Here is a 20,535-nt window from a genome sequence, read left to right as displayed (position 1 = left end):
AGACCATAACCCTTTATTTTTGGATTTCTTTTTTAATTAATTCATTCAATAATGAGAAAATATGGTATGTGTTTTCATTAAAATATATAAACAAGGTTTTAGGAGATGGTCCAAAGGGCATGTGGATTTTATATAGTGCAGTAAGATTCTGTTCTCAGAAGCACACAGAACCCCAGGTGGTGCTGTCTGTGGTTCCTCCAAAAATATTGTATCCAAAGACTGGGGATGTGATTCTTGTATTTGGAAGGGCCTGGGATTAATTTCTGATTAAATATTAAATCCACACATTCCCACACACTGTTGACCTTTTCTCTGCATAAAATGTTTTTACAAACTTTAACTTATTTCTGCAACATGGAAAGTATTTCAAACCTTTGGAAACCATCTTACAACTAACAATAATGAAATACAAATAAGAATCTGTACAATAAGAATATAAACTTTATTATTGTGTCATTCTTCATGTATTTACATTGATCTTCTACTATGGCTAAAGAAGGAAAGCTTTTCTAGGGAAGTGAGAATTTTATTTCTGGATATATTATGAATATCTTACACATAATATAATTTCTGGAATGGAGTATAAGGAATTTCCAGTTTTTCTTCACTGAAGTTTTCCTTTCCATTCAATTGATCGGATATCGTACATTTTACTTAAAGTATTACAATTCAGTCTCTAATACAGTTTTCATAATCTCTATAATCCTTACCTCTAGCATCCCAGGATACTCATTATAGCATGACCTGGAACTTGTTTCAACATAAGGAAAAGCTCAGTAGACAGCAAAAGAGCAAAAAAGCAAAAGTAGCTGAAGGTATATTTTCTATCACTTACTCTCCCACCATGATATCCAGTTTGTTGATGGAAAATGGGCTATCTTAGTCCTTTCTTGGTCACCAGAGGTTAGACCCTTCTGGTCCCTTTGGTATTAGCAACTTTTCTGTTACTCAGGGCATGCACATAGTTTTAAAAATACCCTTGAGCCCAAACATGCAATTATATTGACTTTTCCTGGAGATTGTACACTTGGGTTTATTTCATGATGATGACACTGGTGTCCTAAGAGTCTAGTTTTACTTGTGCTCATCAAGCTAAATTATGCAAAAAAAAAAATAGTTCTGTTTTAATGAAATAAATTAATTAATTTTGTTGTCCAGGATTCACCCACTGCTTCACAAGTGCCTAGAAAATACTCTCCTCTGAGTTACACACCTGATCCTATAGTTTTGGTTGTGTTTGAAATTTATAATATCCAAGAGACGTAATTTATTATAAATTATTAGATCTTGATTTGATTCAAATGACCTCATTCCAGAATTTAATCCTGTAATTCCAATCATAAGAAAAGGAAGGACATGCTAGTAAATTTCAAACAAAGAAGCAAAGATATGTCTCCATTTTTGGTACCCCTAAATATGAAATACATTTTATTTTGATCCAGGAGGCACAGCAATACAAAATTATCTAGAGCTTTTTAATTGGTAGATTGACTACTCTAAATCCATTGAACACTAGAAAACTACTTCATAATTAATGATCAAACCCAATTGAGAGTTTTTATTACTCAAGGTGAAAACTCTCCATCCCACAATGGAAGAGTCGCTTTTACTCCATCCCAGCCAGCCCTTGGTCTTTTTTACATAAGTCACTTTGCTCATATGAGGTTATAAATCAATGTATTTTGGACTGCATTTCCTTGATAACTAGTGATAAAGAACATTGCTTTCTGTTGCATTTGTTCCTCCTTATGTTTTCTTTGATTCAGTGTCTGCTCAGTAACACACTATTGGGGGGGGCATTTGTCTTTGATGTTTAGTTTTTTTTAATAATTTATATTGTGATCAATGTGAATTATAAGTCATTCACAGTTATATTAAGGTACATTATGACAGATATTTCTGACTCATTCAGGGGCATCTTCTGTCAGTCCTTGAGGAATCATTAAGTATTGGAATTGATCCTGGCCATCTTCTTGCAAGGAATGGGTTGGCCTGTCAATATATGTGCTGTGTCTTTTTTTGTGACTTGGGGCCATTATCAAGTTTGGAAATGATCAACATCAATCAATATATGAATATTTTAGAATGGGTTCAGATTGTATTTTTAGTTTGTCTTCCTTTCTTTAGCTTCTCTTGTCTCCTCTATCTTGTCTTTTGTGGGACTAATAACTACTGTTTTCTTAACACAAAGTTTTAAAATTTATTTTTGGTGGGCTTTCTGAGCTTCCTGTTTGAATATTTTCCTTCGGTGAACTGGTTAGTTCTTGTCTATTATATTTTCAATCAATTTTTTAGGATGCAGAGCGAAAGTATAATGGGTAGGGCTCTTGACTTGCACAGAACCAATGGAGTGTGATCTTTGGTGTCCCATTTGTTCACCAGAGCCCAGCAGGAGTAGATACTGAGTGCATAGCCAGGAGTAACCTCTAGCACTGTGAGGTGTGGCTCAAAACGAAAATCAAAAAATATGTATATATGTATATGTGTTGGATCTCCTCTAATGCACTATTCCCAAGCCGAACTGGCACACAGAACTCCTGTATACCTATTTGTTTCAGAGGACCCAGCAGAGCAATTTTCAAGGTACTTTTCTTGAGGATGAAAGCTTTGGAGAGACTCAGTCCCAGAAAAGAGGAAGCACAGCACAAAGAAGGGTACTATCCCCCCATGATTAGTGATTCCTAATTGGACTTGACTCTTGGCCATTCTTCCTTCCTCACAGAGAGCCCTAGTTGAAGGAGCGATTACATATCAACACAGTGTTTGTCCAGAAGCAATCCTATGGCCCATTGTTCATACTTATCTTCTCCGAGACATCTTAATTGCCCCAGATATGCTTCTGCTATGTCCTCTTACCCTGCACATATCCCAATTCCTCTTATCCTATTTAAGACTTATTGGAATGGAATAAACTGCCTCTGGTTATCAGCTGGGACCCCTTTCTTTTCCAGTCATCAGCTGGCAGAAACATCCTTGGTCCCTGAACACATCCAAAGGAGGATCTTGACCTTTGCTGGCCAATGGGGTCAGCACATATATGTAAGTTATTCCCTTTCATCTCTTTTCCCGGATTTGTAATACCTCAGGCAATGCTGCTATTGAGTCCGTCCTGTAGACCTCCTATCTTCTCTTTAATTTTTTTTCTGTTCTTTCTTGATAGCTTCCTTTGCATGAGTCTCTGGATTCATGACTTGATTTTTGGCTTTATTCATTATGCACATGAAATTTTCCTTTGTGTTTTCAGTTTAACTATAATCACTAAAATAATTACCAAATGCACAATAAAATATATAAAAATTGAAACTGAAAAGATGAAAAATTCATTCACCCAGAACTTGAATACAATATTAAAATAAAGAAATCCATTTAGTGCTCATAAATAGAATAAATATTTTATTCCAATCATCTGACCTAAATAAACAAACAGAATTCTGCAATTCCTATCAAATTTGTCTAACTATTTTTCATGAAACCTGAACAAAAAATACTAAATAAGTATAGAATCACAAAACACCTTGAATTACTTATAAAATCTACACAATGAACAATATACCGCCTAAGATATGACTCCATTTCTCTATAGCAAAAATTTTTCAGTATTATGGGTAACTGATAATTAACTGTGTTGGAGCTAAAACATTGTAGGCCTGAGGCTATAATGCCAACAAATTTGTAGACATGGGCCTAAAATATCAAATAAAACTTGTATTTCTATAGCTTTTTTAGATTGTTCAGTTATTGATTTGTGAAAATCAATATATCCTGCAATGAGGTCACTAAAACATTGTTAGAATTTAGTAATTTTTCTTGCTAATTGTTCACCCATTACATTTGTTTTTGAATATCAGGTGGTATCAGATATACATTAGTATTCAAAATAATGTGTTTCTATGGGATCACGGTAATAAAAAGTTGGAATAATTTGTGACAAAAATTGATTTATTAATCAGCTATCTATATTAGTCATTATATACTAAACTTGTCTTCTAATAGATAGCAAATAGAAATAAGTGCTTCATTTCTTCTTTGAAAAACTTTCTTTGCAGCTGACTTTATGGCTTTATTTCTCAAGCTATAGATCAGTGGATTGAATGTTGGGGGAACGACTGTATACATCATAGTAAGAAATATGTCAAAAGCAGTTGGAGAGTAAGAATGAGGCTTAAAAAACGCGAAGGCAAATGTAGATATAAACAATATGACAACAGCAAGGTGGGGGAGGCAGGTGGAAAAGGCCTTGGCTCTGCCCTCCACTGATGGCATCCTCAGCACAGAGGAAAATATGTGCATGTACGAGAATCCAATAAAGATGAAACAAAGAAATGCCAGCAAAGAGAGGAAGACAGACACACCAACCTCAGCAGGATAGTCATTGGAGCAGGAAAGTTTCAGGATCTGGGGGATGTCACAGAAGAACTGGTGGATGATCCGGGGGCCACAGAAGCGGATGGAGAAAGTCGCTGCTGTGTGCATGACTCCAGAGATGGCCCCACTGACCCAGACACTGACGACTCCTTGGAGGCAGGTTCTGACATCCATGATGATGTCATAGTGCAGTGGAAAGCAGATGGCCACGTAGCGGTCATAGGACATCAACGTGAGCATGGCCATTTCAGTACAACCACAAGCAATGAAAGCAAAGCACTGCACTATGCATTCCCCGAGGGAAATGTTGCCACTCTGCATGAAAGAATTGTAGATGGATCTGGGTACAGTCACAGAAATATAGCAGAGATCCAAGAAGGAGAGATGCTTCAGGAAGAAGTACATGGGGGAGTTGAGGCTCTCATCCATGGAAGTGGTGGTGATGATGAGGATATTACCGGTTAATGCCAACAAGTAGAAGACTAAGAACAAAGAAGTATATAAGAGTTGTAGCTCAGGGTTGGCAGAAAATCCCATGAGAACAAACCCACTCGTGTTGAGATTAGCCATAGTCCTTCATCTCTGATTGATGTCAGCTAGGAAAAATGAAAACATTTGAACAGAAGTTTTAATGTGTCTTATTTTAATTTTCATATAAGACATGAAGTTCATTTAAAAATGAGCAACATAACTTTTTATTATTATTATGTAGTATGTATAGTTATGAACACATTAAGTAATTTTATAACCTTTTTCTCAGCCATGAAATTAATTTGGAAATTAATGAAGTTATATAAATGTAGTTACAACTAAAAAGTTGATGAAGTTTTGTTCTATTCTTTTAGAAGGTGAAGTGTATTTATATAACACTAAATATATATATAATAATATGAAATTTTAATGTGGCTATGAATCATTCATTGTACATAAAATATTTAAACTGCATTTATATTTTTTAGTACATTTGAGTTCTTATTGTCTTGATATCTAGTTTGTTAGATTTGTAAAACAGGATACTGTATTTTCTGGCGTATAAGACAACTTTTGAAACAAAGTCAACTGAAAATCGGGGGTCATCTTATATGCCGAGTATATCCCGAATATCCTGAAAAATGTTTCAATATGCCACTAAACAAAAATTGTCTGAATATTGCTAAAAAATGAATTTTCCAACTCGATCCTGCACCAATCACTGCAAGGCTGCTCTCTAACTCAGCCAATCCAAGCAGGCTTTTGATGCATGCAAATTAGACAATGTTCTGCACCAATCACTGCAAGGCAGCTCGGACCGCCTCTCTAACTCAGTCAATCCAAGCAGGCTTTTTTTTTTAAGTTTTTATTTTTAATTATGAGAACAAAGATGCAAAGAAAGAGGACAAGGCAAAGTTACAGTGGAAGGACAATCACCCATAACATAATTCTCAGAAGTCCCCTTGCTGATATCTTAACTTTGAAATTTCAGCCAAAGAACATTAAGATAAATAAGACAGAATCCATCTTCAATTACTTTGTCCCTCAAGTCCCCAGATTGTAACACATTATAATATTTCTTAACAGCACACAAGGCAATCTAAAGCCATAAAACTTATGTAACTCCTTAAACATTACAGGCATAGCATTTTTTTACATTTCCATGTACATACATATTAGCTTAAGTTAACCTCAAATTTTAAGTGGGTTATTTTTAAGGATTAGAGTCAAAGGAGCACAGTAAAAATGATATTAGAGTGGCAATTGTTGTTTGCATAGGCCCACCAAAATATGAGAGGCATGGAAAGGAATAACCTTGGCCTAAATACAAAGAGACCCGACCCCTGAAGTTTCCTGGCACAAGACCAACTCTAGGCTCCAGGCAAGCTAGATCGTATGTTCCAAGACATTGTCTGTAGTGCCAACACGCTGGAATCTCAAGCAGGCTTTTGATGCATGCAAATTAGATGATGTTCTGGACCCGAATCTACACTGTCAAAAGTATGCTCAGATGGCCAGAGTCAGAGGGAAGTCTATTACATTAGAACCTCTGAACCTTTGCTTGATGTAATTGGCTCACTGTGGTACATATAGTTGCAGCACAGGAACGTTCTGTCTTATACAGCGAATATAGGCCTAACCCTAGGTTTTAACTGCAAAATTAGGGGGTCGTCTTATATGCCGGAAAATACGTTATGTACACAGTGTCCTGATGTATATCACAGATATATGACAGGAACAGAGATATAACTAATATCAGTCAATAATTAAAGCTATAATTTGGTTTCACACAGAAGAAAGTTTATGCATGCAAAAAGGTTTTTTAAAATGTTTTCCTTAGACTTTAGGAAAATTACTGATTTTTTCATTTTCATTTAGAATATCAATAGTCAAAACAAATGAACTAAAAATAGCAAAACTGGGGCCGGAGAGATAGCATGGAAGTAAGGCGTTTGCCTTTCATGCAGAAGGTCAATGTTTCGAATCCCGGCATCCCATATGGTCCCCTGTGCCTGCCAGAGGGGATTTCTGAGCATAGAATAGCAATAGTCAAAACAAATGAACTAAAAATAGCAAAACTAAAAATACCATTAGTAAAGGGAACGAAGAAGAAAGGTGACTACAGTGGTTTATTTTGATTGTCTTTGGTGATATATGTAGTGAGCTGATATACAGATATATTTGAAGTAAAATTACATAGAAGTTAAAATGATGATTAATAAAATATATATTAGTAAAAATTAATTCAATAGTTTTCTTCATTTTAAGAAAGTTTTAAAACAGAATAATGCAACAGTTATGCTACTAAGTAAAAATACTTTTGGCATTAACTTAAATAATCGTGGACTTGAAATAATTCAATTCCCAATAGAAAATGACAGAAACACTTTGCCTAGAGAAGAACATTAAAATTAAAACACATAACATGCATGTGCTTTAGAAAACATATTTAAGTATATAGTTAATGCAATTCAAGATTTATGAAATAAAATGTTGAACCAACATGAATTCATAAGTCAGTCTAAAATGCTTATCTAAATAAAGTCATATAAGACATACCGTAGTGTATTCCATTTGCTTATATCTTGTAAAAATATAAATTTTAAGAGAAACATAATTATATAAATCAAAGTTCTCTTTAAGAAAATTTTTAATTAAGCCAATAAGTAATCAATAGTTCAGACACACACTTTTATTTTAAATTGGTTTACTACAACATCAATTGTAATCTTTTTTTATTTTTATTTTGATCATATTGGCTTGCATATCTTTTACAGTAGTATTTTAGGTACATATTAACATTGAATCGGGAATACCCATCACCAAATTTGTCCTCTCCCATCCCCATTCCCTTTCTGCAACCCATATCTCCCACCACGATCCCCCAGGCTGCTAGAGTAGGTGGTCCCCTCTTTGTCTAGCTTACTATTAGTGATCATCTATCTGTTTGGTCCTGGTATCCTTCTTTGTTTCCCCCTCTACTTGAGAGGTGAAGCTAGATAATTCGAGTTATGTGGTTTTGTTTGAAGGAACGAAAACAATAGAATGGGGTAAAAAATAAAAAATAAAAAGTTAATCAAGTGAGCTGACAATGAGCAGAGTCCTTCTAGACTTTATCTAGAGGCTTCCAAACTCAGTTTGAGAGAGGACATGAGAAAGGTAATTGAAACACCCCAACAATACAGAAAGAAATATCAAATTAAGTATCCAGTGTGCACTTCAGCAATAAAGACAAGCACCACACAATAGTCTCAGTTCTGAAATCAAACCATGCCGAAGTGCAATCAAAAATTGAAAGATAAAATAAAATAAAATAAAATAAAATTGAAAACATCAACTTCAATATCTACACCAAAATGAAGATGTCAAAAAAATCGATTAATCAATAAATATATATATGTGGAAAATGATTATTTTCTATTTTTTTCTCTTTTTCTCCCTGCATAGGCACAGTAACTATTGGGGATATTATAGAGGGAATTCCCTTGGTCTAGGAGATACAGGGTTTCTCCACCTCTGAAGTATACTGTCATGGGATTAACTCTAGACTCCTTGCCTGATCATTTACTCTCCCCTTGGTGCTTTTGTGGTGTATGGAAGACTTCTGCTTCATCATGGATGGTAAAATCAGACCTCTGTATCTAGAGATCTCACCAAGTGTAATCTTAAGTGTAAATTAACTAATTAACAGCTAATATTTTTATTTATTTATTTGGTTTTAGAGTCACACCCAGCATCACTCAGGGGTTACTCTGGCTCTACTCTCAGAAATAGCTCCTGGCAGGCAGACTCAAGGGATCATGTGGGATGCTGAGATTTGAACCACCATCCTTCTGTATGCAAGGCAAATGCCCTACCTCCATCTATCTATCTTTATGCTATCTCTCAGGCCCCATAATTTTAGGAGGTTTTGAAAATATGATTGAAAGGTTATGTTTTTCTTTCTTTGGCATGTCCTATTTTATATATACCTGATGTCAGAATATGAAATCAATATAAAATTGAAAGAAACTAAAGAGCAAAAAGCAATTAGCCACATAAAATGTAATTATTTCTTAATGGCACATAAATAATTATATTTATTGATAATAGATTGTTAGACTCACTCACAGACCAATAACTACAGAAACCTCCTTTTTTGTAGCACTATTTCCATGGATAAAGTGAAATACTTCACTTGAAAATGATGATAATGGATATTATCTTCTCCAGATATGTATCAAATAATCATACACAAAATTGTTCAAATTTGAGATTAAAAAGAGGCCATACAATTACACTTTGACTCTAACCTATTTGAAAACTGGATCATCCTAATTACATGTTGTTAATACTCATGCAAGTGTTTATCTCTATATATGTTCCTGTGCATACCTCTAACTATATATGCTTCTAGACATTAACAGTACACATTAACTCATTTTTCTTTTGCAACTAAAACTCACCAGGTCAATATTTATAGCTCAGGTACCTTCATTATTTTGTATGTAGAGAAAGTTCATATTTCCCTGTGCAGAACCAAAGAAATATTTATTGATAGACATGAAAGAATGTCTACTTTCCCCAAGTTTCCTGTTTGGTTTTATTCACCAATTTATAACTACTCTTATTATAATGGCCATAGAGTTGAGTAATATACAGGCTTCCATTTTGATTTATATATGATATATTCCTTGTAAATAAATTAATTCATCTAATTACACATGATGTATATATATTATTTAGATATTAAACCATTGTATTTAAAAGTAAGTCTATTACCTTATTTTATTTAAATACTGACCTAATCCTGAGTCATTGTTTTACTACATTCCCTTATTTCAAAGATACAAGCAAATCAGTTATCATTTCAACATCATTGGGTTTACTTTGTGAAATATCGTTTTAAATATAATATGACTACTTGGATATATTTCACCTGTATGCTTGAAATTCCAAAGTAAAGTTAGCCTTTTAAGTATTGCCCCAGAATTGGACACTGGATTGACTTCTTTGATTGTAAATTGCTTCAATCTTCTAATTGAATAAGAGCACAATTTGATTTCTACAGGCTTATCACAATTTTAAGGATATTAGTGCTTTCAAAATCTAACAATTTTTTCAAATAATCCATTTGGAAACCAGGCAATTTTGTTGGACATATTTTCATCTACAATCATCAATAAAATCATTATAAAATCTATTTGTCCATTCCAAGATTTTCTTCCATCAGTGAAGAAAACAGGAAGCTTAAGTGACTGGTTGAGTCATGAACCATAGTCTCTCATGAAATTCTATTTTTCTATATTTCACTTGTAGGTGGAGTGGGATAAGAATGCTTGCGGTCAGTTGGGGGCAAATTTAGGGCACTTGGTAACACCATTTATACAACCAGATCTGCTCTGGTGTCACTCTTGGTGATGTTTTTGAACCAAATTTGGTTATTTAATCAGGGCAAGCCAAGACCTTAATTCTTTATTCCTGGATTTTATTTTATTTTTTTTTTTTGGTTTTTGGGCCACACCTGTTTGACGCTCAGTGGTTACTCCTGCCTATGCGCTCAGAAATCGCCCCTGGCTTGGGGGGAATCATATGGAACACCAGGGGATCGAACCGCGTTCCGTCCTACGCTAGCGCTTGCAAGGCAGACACCTTACCTCTAGAGCCACCTTCATGGCCCCTATTCCTGGATTTTTTAATCCATTAATTCAATATTGAGAAAATTTGGGTATGTGCTTTCATTAAAATATATAATCAAGGATTTTAGGGTATGGTTCAAAGAGTATGGTTAGGGCAGGTGGATTTTATGTAGTGCAGTAAGATTCTGTTCTCAGAAGCACACAGAACCCCAGGTTGTGCTATCTGTGGTTCCTCCAAAAATATTTGCTCCAATGACTGAGAATGTGATTCTTATATTTGGAAAGGCCTGGGATTATTCTCTGATTAAATATTAAATGCACACACATTCACACACACACACTGTTGACCTATTTTTTGTATAAAATGTTTTCACCTCTCTTAAACAACTTATTTCTGCAATATGGAAAGTATTTCAAACTTTTGGGAACAATCTTATAACTATCAATAATGGAATACAAATAAGAATCTGTACAATATGAATATAAACTCTATCATTGTGCCATGCTTCACATATTTACATTAATCTACTATGGCTAAAGAAGGAAGGCTTTTCTTGGAAAATGAGAATTTTATTTCTGGATATATTATATAATATAATATTTCTGGAATGTAAGGAATTTCCAGTTTTTCTCCACTGAAGTTCTTTCTATCAATGGATCTGATTTCATGCATTTTACTTAAAGTTTGACAGTGTAATCACTGAAACAGTTTTTATAATCTCTGTAATCTTTCCCTCTATCCCAGGAAACTTACCAGAGCACAATTTGGAATTTGTTTCAACATAAGGTCAAGCTCAGTTTCAGCAGTAGACAGACAGCAAAATAGCAAAAAAAAAAAAAAAAAAGCAAAAGTAGCTGCAGGTCTGATATCTGTTACTCTCCTGCCATGATATCCAGTTTGTGAAGTAAAATGGTCTATATTAGTCCTTCCTTGGCCACCAGAGGCTAGCCCCTCAGGTCCCTGTGGTACTAGAAAATTTTTTGTTGCTTAGGGCATGTACATAGTTTTAAAAAATACCCTTGAGCCTAACATGCAATGATATTAAATTTTCCTGGATATTGTACTCTTGAGTTGATTTCATAATGAACACCAAGTGTCCTGAGAGTCTAGTTTTACTTGTGCTCATTGAACCAAATTATCCTAAAACTATAGTTCTGTTTTAAAGAAATTATTTTTTATTTTGTGCTAAAAGTCTCCTACTGCTTCACAAGTGCCAAGTAAATACTGACCTTCGATTTACACACCTGACCCTATAGTTTATGTTATGTTTGAAATTCAGAATATCCAACAGACTTAATTTATTATAAAACTAAATTGATTACATATTGATTTGATTCAAGTAATCTCATTTTAGTATCTAATATTATAATTTTAGTCACAAGAAAAGGGATTAAATCCTAGGAGATTGCAAACAAGGAAACAAAGATATATCTCCAAGTTTGATACCCCTAAATATGAAATGAATTTTATTTTGATCCAGAAGGCACATACATAGTCATCTAGATATTTGTTCAGTGATGAATTGACTACTATAAAGCCATTTAATGTTATAAAAGAACTTTATACTCATGATCACACCCAATTGAGATTTTTATTATTGAAAGTGAAAATCCTCTACCCAACAGTGAAAGAGTCCCTTTTCTCCATGTTAGCCAGCATGTTCTTTTTCCATAGAAATTAGTTTGCTGTTATTAGGTTATAAATTATTGGATTGCATTTTCTTGATAACCAGTGATAAAAAACACTTTTTTTCTGTGCCATTAGTCTCTATGTTTTCCTGAGTCAATTTCTGCTCAGTTCCACTCTCTTTGGGGGTGCGTGGTTTTTTTTGGTGTTTAATTTTATGAATGTATTATTCATCTTTGATACTAGATATTTAGTAGATACATGAAGTGAGAACATTTATTCCCATTAAATGTTGTTATTTTATTTTAGCCATTTTCACAGAGCAAAACATGCTTTGAGAAGGGCTTTGTTAGTGCAAATGAAATGTTCAGGGCTTATTCCTGTCTCTGCACTCACAGTACCAGAGATTGAATTGATGTTGGCCACATAGGAAGCAAATATTTTAATTTTCTGTACTATCTCTTTGGTCTAAAAGGATAACTATAGTTATGTACAACAGTTTTGATTATTATAGTTTTGTAGTACTATCAGAGAAAATATCATACTATTTTTTCTTGTCATTGCTTTAAATATTAAGGTGTTTATGATTTCATATGCAGTTTGTTATGTTAGTGTCATATCATTGAAAATGCCACCTTAGCAAGGTGGCCACTTGCTAAGAAATGACAAACTCTGTGGAACTGTGTCTATGTACTGACATGGCTGCTGATGGGGATCATGGGTGTGGCTACCGGGCTTCCAGAAATAGAGTATAGTCAAGCTGCTTGTCCAGACTCTGAGAAAATATCCCTTCCTGTTGAATTGGTTGATTAGGCATCTCTGCAGAGATCAGTGAAAAGCACTGAAGTATGGCCATTGGTGGTTTTTGTGGGTGTGTGTTCAGCTGACAAGGCTTCAGCAGGTTGTGTACTTATTCTGACTCCTAGCGATCTGCCCCAGAGCTCTCGATTGAGACTGGTATACCCAGGAGTTTTTGCAGCTTGACTTGCTTCTATTTCTTTTTTTTAAAATATAATTTTTATTTTGATCATAGTGGCTTACATATTGTTGACAATGATATTTTAGGTACATATTTACATAAAATCAGGGGGGATTCCCATCACCAAATTGTCCTCCCTACACCTTCGTTTTTGTCCTACCTCCCATTTCCTCTTCCCTCACCCCCAGGGCAGCTAGAATATGTGGTCCCCTCTGTATCTAACCTACTAGTTAGTAGTCTTGTACCTGTTTGGTCTTGATGCCTCCCTTATTTCCCCCTCTAACTGGAGGCAGGACTAGCTAGTTCAAGTTGTGTGGTTTTGTTTGAAAAAGAGAAAAGTAATAAACTGGGGTAAGAGTCTAATACACCGAAAATGGGCGGAATCCTTCTAGAGGCTCTCATCATCGATTTGAGAGATGAAGGAGAAAAAGGTGAAACACTCCACCAGTACCAAAAGAAGTGTCAAATATCCAGTGTGGACTCCAGCTATATCGATAAGCACCACAAAAAAAAAAAAAAAAAAGAATATATCAGGACCTAAGCGATACAAAAATAGTGGTAGGGCGTTTGCATTGCACATGGCTGCACAGGATGGACTTGGGTTCAATCTCCAGTCTCCCATTTGGTTCCCCCGAGTCAGGGCCGATTTCTGATCATAGAAGCAGGAGTGACCCCTGAGCAGCACCAAACTTGACCCAAACCCCCCCAAATAAGGGAACATATCAATTGTTTGCAGAAATTAAAAAAAGAAATATCTTCTAGTCTTTTAAAATCTACTATATGGGAATCTAGGATTTGGGTGCAAACACTCTTCAGCTCTGGGAACTTCTCAGCAATGATGTCTTTAATGTTTGCTTCTTTGTATGGGTTTTATTCTTGGTTCTCTGAGACCCCAATGATACTAATGTTGTCTCTATTGAATTTATTCTAAGAGTTTATTGTTGTCTCTTGGCTTACTTGAGATATTTTTCCATCTTCTATTCATTTATTTTAAGATTCTTTCCTAACATCTTCTACTACATGGATGTGTTATGCTGCTAATATTCCAGCTCATTGATTCTGTCTTCAGCAGTTATTACTCTGTTGGCTGGTCATTCTGGTGAGTTTTTCATTTTGCCTATCAAGTTTTATAGTTCTTTCATTTCTGTTTAAAGTTTCCTTATTCCTACATGCATATATTCATGAATACTTTTGGCTGTTTGTTTTATTATTTCTTTAAATTCTTTGACAAACCTCAATATTTTCTCTCTAAAGTACTTATTGAGAGACTGTATAGATAGCTGATTCTAGCTGAGTTTTCAGAATAAACATCTTAATTCACTAAGAGTGGTGTAGTACTGTGTTTCTTTCATATTGTGATCTTTGTAGTGTGGTGGTGTTTTTATGTGTTGTAATGGGGCTCCTCAAGTAGAGGAATTGTGCGACTGCGGGTAAATGCAGAAAGGTTATGCTTTTCTACAGGCGCACTAACCTGGGTTGAAAATTGCTCTTCTGAGTCAAAAGCAGCCTGTCAACCCTACTAGTCAAGACTTTTTTGCAGTCATGCTTTTCTAGTGACACTCTGGGGTGAAAAGGCTCTCTTAAGTCAAAGAGTAGCTTATCTTATGGCCAGACTTTTCTCTGGGCACACTAACTTATCTAAAGAAGTGATAATGGAAGATAGGAACATTAAACTGCAGACAGACACTACAGTATAAATAGTCAAGGCTGCTCAAATTCATGTTTATATTTTTGAGCATTGTGATATATATATGTATTTTAACATGCTAAATATTTATTTATTTATTTATTAAACCTATCACCAGTGCAACATTCCCATCACCAATGTCCCAAGCATTGTGATATATAGTCTGGGTATCTCCCAATTTTTGAACTATTTTATGTAAATATTTTCTAAAAATAAAGTGTCGCATTTTATTTTAGACTGAGATTTCTTTTTTATCACATACACTCTTTTAATTATAGGTAGTTCATTTCTTCACTTTTGTTTTTCTTATTTTTACCACCGATGTCAAATAATTAAAATGATTTCTTAGGTCAATACTCAGGAGAGTTCTTACTACAGTTATGCTGGTATGTATTTCATGAATTATTATCTAATACTAAGGTCTATTAACATAACTAATGTCCAAAGATTGAAAACTTTCCCTGTAAGATCAGGCACACAGAAATAATGTTCCCTTTCTCCATTTGTAATATGTATGGGCTTGGGAGGCTGCCAGAGAAAGCAAGGCAAGAAAAAGAAATGAAAGAGATCAAAATTGGAAAGAAAAAGCTAAATATCACTATTTGCATGTGAAAAATAATGGCACAGAAATACCAATAATCATATTAAAACTCTTATAAACAATAAACCAATACTGCAAATTTGCACACTAAATTAATATATAAAATTTCTACATTAGTGGTGGGAATGTTGCACTGGTGAAGGGGGTGTTCTTTACATGACTGAAACCTAATCACAATCATATTTGTAATCAAGATGTTTAAATAAAGAAAAAAATTTAAAAAAATTTCTTCTATCTTTACATAAAATAATGACCTTGAAAAAATGAAATAAAAAGAACACCCCATTTAATAGGGTTCACACATAAAATACCTAAAAATCAACAACAATGACTGAAACTTGTCCTTCAAAAATACTGCTCATCACTGAAGGAAATAGATGAGGACAACAGAACTTAGATAGAAAAGATTCCATGTTTTGGATCAAAAGTATTCATATTGCCAAAATATTCAGCCAAGGAAAACTTTAATAAGATTAAATGTAATCATCAAATTTTAGAGAAATGCTTCAAGTAATTAGAACAATATCTATTAAGATCTGTATGAATTATACAATTCCTCAAAGAGACAAGCAGTTTTGAAAAAAAAGATGATGGAAGCATTCTATTTTCTGATTTTATTTTGCAATACCGCTTAATGAAAATGTTGCTGTTGAGGTAGCCTTCATGTATTTTTGTTTTTTTGTTCGTTTGTTTGTTTTTGGTCCACACCTGGAGGTACTTAGGTATTACTTCTGGTTCTGCATGCAGACTTGAGGGACCATATTGGATGCCAAGGAATGAACCCAGATCCAACACAGTTAAGCTGCATGCAGAGCAAATGCCCTATATCAATGCTATCACTCTGGCTCCAGATCTCATATCTTTAGTTTCTTTATGTTCTTTTTTGTGTTTTTTTTTGTTTGTTTGTTTGTTTTCTGTTCTTTTTTGATAGCTTCCTTTGCATGAGACTCTATCTCCATAACTTTATTTTTGCCTTTAGTCATTATGCTCATAACATTCTCCATGGTGTTTTCAGTTTAACTATAATTGCTGAAATGATAATTCAAAGCACAACAAAATGTATATGAGTGGACACTAAAAAGGTTAAAGATTTGTCCACAAATTGAAGCCATTGTTCTAATAAATAAATAGAAAGCACACAAAATTTATTTTGAGTGTATCATGAATTTATATATATACATATATATTTATATATCAATATATATGTATGATATATATCTATATCTATATATATATAAATTCATGATACACATGATATATATATTGGGTTTGGGGCCACCCCTGGTGACACTCAGGGGTTACTCCTGGCTATGCACTCAGAAATCACTTCTGGCTTGGGGGACCATATGGGATGCTGGGCGATCATGCTGAGGTTTACCCCAGGTTAGCATGTGTAAGGCAAATACTCTTCCGCTTTTGCCACTACTCCAGCTCCATGAATTAATATTTTTATAATAATCATCTTACCTAAACAAATAGACAGAATGTTGTGTTCCCTATCAAAAAAAATTTTTTTTGGTTTTTCAGGTCGCACCCATTTGATGATCAGGGGTTACTCCTGGCTAAGCACTCAGAAATTGGTCCTAGCTTGGGAGGACCATATAGACAATGGGGGATTGAACGGCGGTCCTTCCTTGGCTAGCACTTGCAAGGCAGACACCTTACCTCTAGCACCACCTCACCGGCCCCTCTCTATCAAATTTGAATAACAATTTTTATAAAAATTGTGGTTCAATATTAAAATAAATATGGAATCAATAAAAGACCATGAAAGATCAATACAACTTCCACAATAAACAATATATCTCCACAAGTGTAATGAAAGTGACCTTCTTCCTGTTGTTGCTTAGGAATGACTCCAGCCAAACAGAGGTTTTGTGAAAAAGGGGTTTAACCAGACAAAAACAGGTGGAAAGGGAGGGCAGTGTCTTACAGCAATACTATTTAGAAAATCCACCAAGCAATCACTATCACAACCAATTCCAACCAACAACTCCCACGCCTACAATATTCTAGCTTGGATTCTTCTATGCCCAGGGCAACTGTTTTTCAATTTGATACAGGAGTCTATAATTGACAGCTTTTGCTCTTAAGATCCTCTTTTTGGGGGTTAATCTCCAACACATAGGTACAATTTTCTCTCTGACAAAAAGTTACAAGTATTTTGGTTTTACTGCTGTATCAGAGTTGAATAGCTTAAGCTGGATACAATATAGTAGAAAGGGACCTAAAATTAATTACAGAATATCAAAATTTGCATTACTGTGGGTCTCCCAAATTTCCTAGTCATTTAAATACTTTTCCTTCTTAATGTATGCAGAATAATCCAGTGTAACTGAAGAGGCAAAACAAAGTATGTAACTTTCTCAAGGCAACTTTAGCATGTCTGAGTGAAGCTAAAGAGACCAATAGAAAATGTTGTGGGGCCAGAATGATGCCACAGCAGTAGGGCATTTGCCTTGCATGTGGCTGACCTTGGTTTGATCCCTGGCATTCCATAGGTTCTGCAAGCCAGGAGTGATTTCTGAGCGCATAGCCAGGAATAACCCTTGAGTGTCACCAGGTATAGTCCAAAATCCACCCCCCCAAAAGAAAGAAAATTGTTGCGCATTGAATGATAAATAATGCTAGAATCAAAACCTATTATCAATTCTTAAATAGACAATACACATAATATATAACATTCAAACTACCATTTAATGAGGAAAATAAACTTTCAGTGTAATTTTTCCATAATAACGTTATAAATTAGTAGGGGAACAAAAGGAGTTGGAATCTTAAGCATTGTGAAATATTTGCTATTTTCACACCTTATTTGTAGGTTAAAACAAAATTCATGAGTCATATTTTGTTGATCTAAGTATGAATATTTTCATTTCTCAGCTAGCACATGCATAAAATGGTTTCACAAACTATAAAATATCATCTAAAATAAATTTTAATACAGAAGCATCATAATAGGTAGGGTAGGGTGCTAGCCTTGTATGTGGCTGGTACTGGTTTGCTCCCAGGAACCCTATATGGTCATCCAAGCACTGCCAAAAGGAATTATGAAGAGTATAGCTGGGGTAACCTCTGTGTACCAAAGACTGAGGTCCTAAAATTTAAAACAATTTATTTTATCAAGCAGTTATATTAATATTAGTGTACATTGAATTTGACTCCCAATTGAGAACAAATACAAGCAAATGCTTCTTTTCTTCTTTGGAAAACTTTCCTTACAGCTGACTTGATGCCTTCTCAGGCTATAGATCATTGGATTAAAGGTTGGGGGAACTACTGTATACATCATTGTAAGAAACATGTCCAAAACAGTTGGAGAATCACACTGAGGTTTAAAATACTCAATGGCACCTGTAGAAAGAAATAAAATGACAACAGCGAGGTGGGGGAGGCAAGTGGAAAAGGCCTTGGTCCTGCTCTCAGCAGATGGCATCCTCAGCACAGAGGAAAATATGTGCATATAGGAGAATCCGATAAAGATGACAACGAGAAATGCAGCCAAAGATAGGAAAGCAGTGACACCAATCTCACGGATGTGGTCATTATAGCAGGAGAGTTTCAGGATCTGGGAGACATCACAGAAAGACTGGTGGATGATCCGGGGACCACAGAAGTGGATGGAGAAAGTAGCTGATGTGTGTATGACTGCGATGATAACCCCACTGATCCAGACACCTACAAGTCCATGAACACAGGTTCTTACATCCATGATGATGTCATAGTGCAGTGAAGGGCAGATGGCAACATAGCGGTCATAGGACGTCAACGTGAGCATGGCCAGCTCAGCAGTACCACAGAGAGTGAAAGCATAGCACTGCACTATGCATTCTCCGAGGGAAATATTCCCACACTGCATGAAAGAGTTGTAAATGGATCTCGGTACAGTCACAGAACTATAACCAACATCTGAAAAATAGAGATGCTTCAGGAAAAAGTACATGGGGGAGTTGAGCCTGTCAACCCTGGAAGTGGTGATGATAAGGATGTTGCCAGTTTGAGCCAATAAGTACAGGAACAAGAACAAAGATACAAATAAGTTTTCTAGCTCAGGGTTGGTGGGAAAACCCATGAGAACAAACCCACTCACAGTGAGATTAGCCATAGTCCTTCATTTCTGATTCTTCTTGGCTACAAGACAAAAAAATTTTTTTGAACAAAAATTTTTGTTTGTTGGTATTCAGAATTTCTTGTCATTCATTAAGTTAGAAATGAACCTCATGACTTTCTCATTGTCTTGAAGAAATAGTTTTTGTAGTGATGCTCACATCAAAGTTTTATTAAATTTTTCTCAGCTACTTAAATTAATATAAATGTTTTGCATTTCTGTCTCCTGTAAAATGAGGAAATATATCTATATAAAAGATAGAAACAGCGATTTTAAATGCGACTATGAGTCATCCCATTTTATTTACCTGAAATATTTATACTGTACATATTTATAAATTTTTCAAGTGCTGTAATATCTCATTGCTATTTACATGTACTTATATAGATTTTTGGAACATAATATCTATATGAACACACTCCTGATATATGTAATAGATATGGCAGGAACATAGTTCTATTACAGTAACCACCTACGTCTATATTAGAAACCATCTTTATCTGCCTCACAAATGGAGGGAGAAATAATGGAAGGTATAAGACCAAACAGTCTATGAACATTGAGTAGAAACAAAAAACTATCAGACGTAAACACCAAATCCAAATTCAACGACAAGGGAATCGATGCCCAATCTACAAACTAGACAAAGAGGGGACCATTTATACTTGCAGCCTGGTGGAGGGGGGAAGGGCGGGAGATAGGGGATGCATGCTGCGAACTGGGATGTAGGGAGCACGACATTGGTGGTGGGAATGCCCCTGATTCAATGTCACTATGTACCTAAAAATATTACAGTGAAAGACTTCTAAAAAACTCTAAAGTGTTCTCATTTAAGCATAAAGTTTATGTATACAAAAATATCCTTTCAAATACTTTTTCAGAATTTAAGAGTTACTAAAGAGTTTCACTTTCATGTAGAAAATCAATCATCAGAGCAGATAAACTAGCAAATACCAGCCCAACAAAAACCCTTACAATCTGATTAAACTCTAAGAGTTTTTGTTTCTCATTATTCAAACTCTAGGAATTACCGTCGAGAACAGGGAGGGGTTAGGATGTTGGGTAATTTTGATTGTCTT

The 20,535-nt window shown here is 35.0% G+C and overlaps 2 protein-coding genes across 2 annotated transcripts; both read right to left on the bottom strand.

Moving 5' to 3' along the window:
• Window positions 1-3,966: 3,966 nt before the first annotated feature.
• On the bottom strand, window positions 3,967-4,935 carry LOC125995934 (olfactory receptor 14J1-like). The gene has a single exon (XM_049764883.1). It carries the CDS (start codon window positions 4,933-4,935, stop codon window positions 3,967-3,969), a length of 969 nt encoding a protein of 322 aa, XP_049620840.1.
• A 6-nt stretch (window positions 4,936-4,941) lies between these two features.
• Window positions 4,942-19,453, bottom strand: LOC125995933 (olfactory receptor 14J1-like). Its single transcript, XM_049764882.1, has 2 exons — window positions 18,571-19,453; window positions 4,942-4,961 (listed from the first exon to the last, which is right to left on the bottom strand). The coding sequence occupies exons 1-2, from the start codon at window positions 19,451-19,453 to the stop codon at window positions 4,942-4,944; spliced, it is 903 nt and encodes a 300-aa protein (XP_049620839.1).
• Between the last annotated feature and the right edge of the window lie 1,082 nt (window positions 19,454-20,535).

Source organism: Suncus etruscus, chromosome 18 (assembly GCF_024139225.1).
Source record: "Suncus etruscus isolate mSunEtr1 chromosome 18, mSunEtr1.pri.cur, whole genome shotgun sequence".
NCBI lineage: Eukaryota > Metazoa > Chordata > Mammalia > Eulipotyphla > Soricidae > Suncus > Suncus etruscus.
The sequence above is the reverse complement of the archived record's forward strand: the minus strand, read 5'-3'. Positions and strand labels throughout refer to the sequence as shown.

Coding starts and splice junctions, on each gene's coding strand:
- LOC125995934 (XM_049764883.1), bottom strand. CDS start 4,935: ATGGCTAATCTCAACACGAGTGGGTTTGTTCTCATGGGATTTTCTGCC.
- LOC125995933 (XM_049764882.1), bottom strand. CDS start 19,453: ATGGCTAATCTCACTGTGAGTGGGTTTGTTCTCATGGGTTTTCCCACC. Junction 4,962..18,570: donor GAGAAGGCATCAAGTCAGCT/GTAAGGAAAGTT, acceptor CATTTTTCCTAG/CTGACATCAATCAGAGATGA.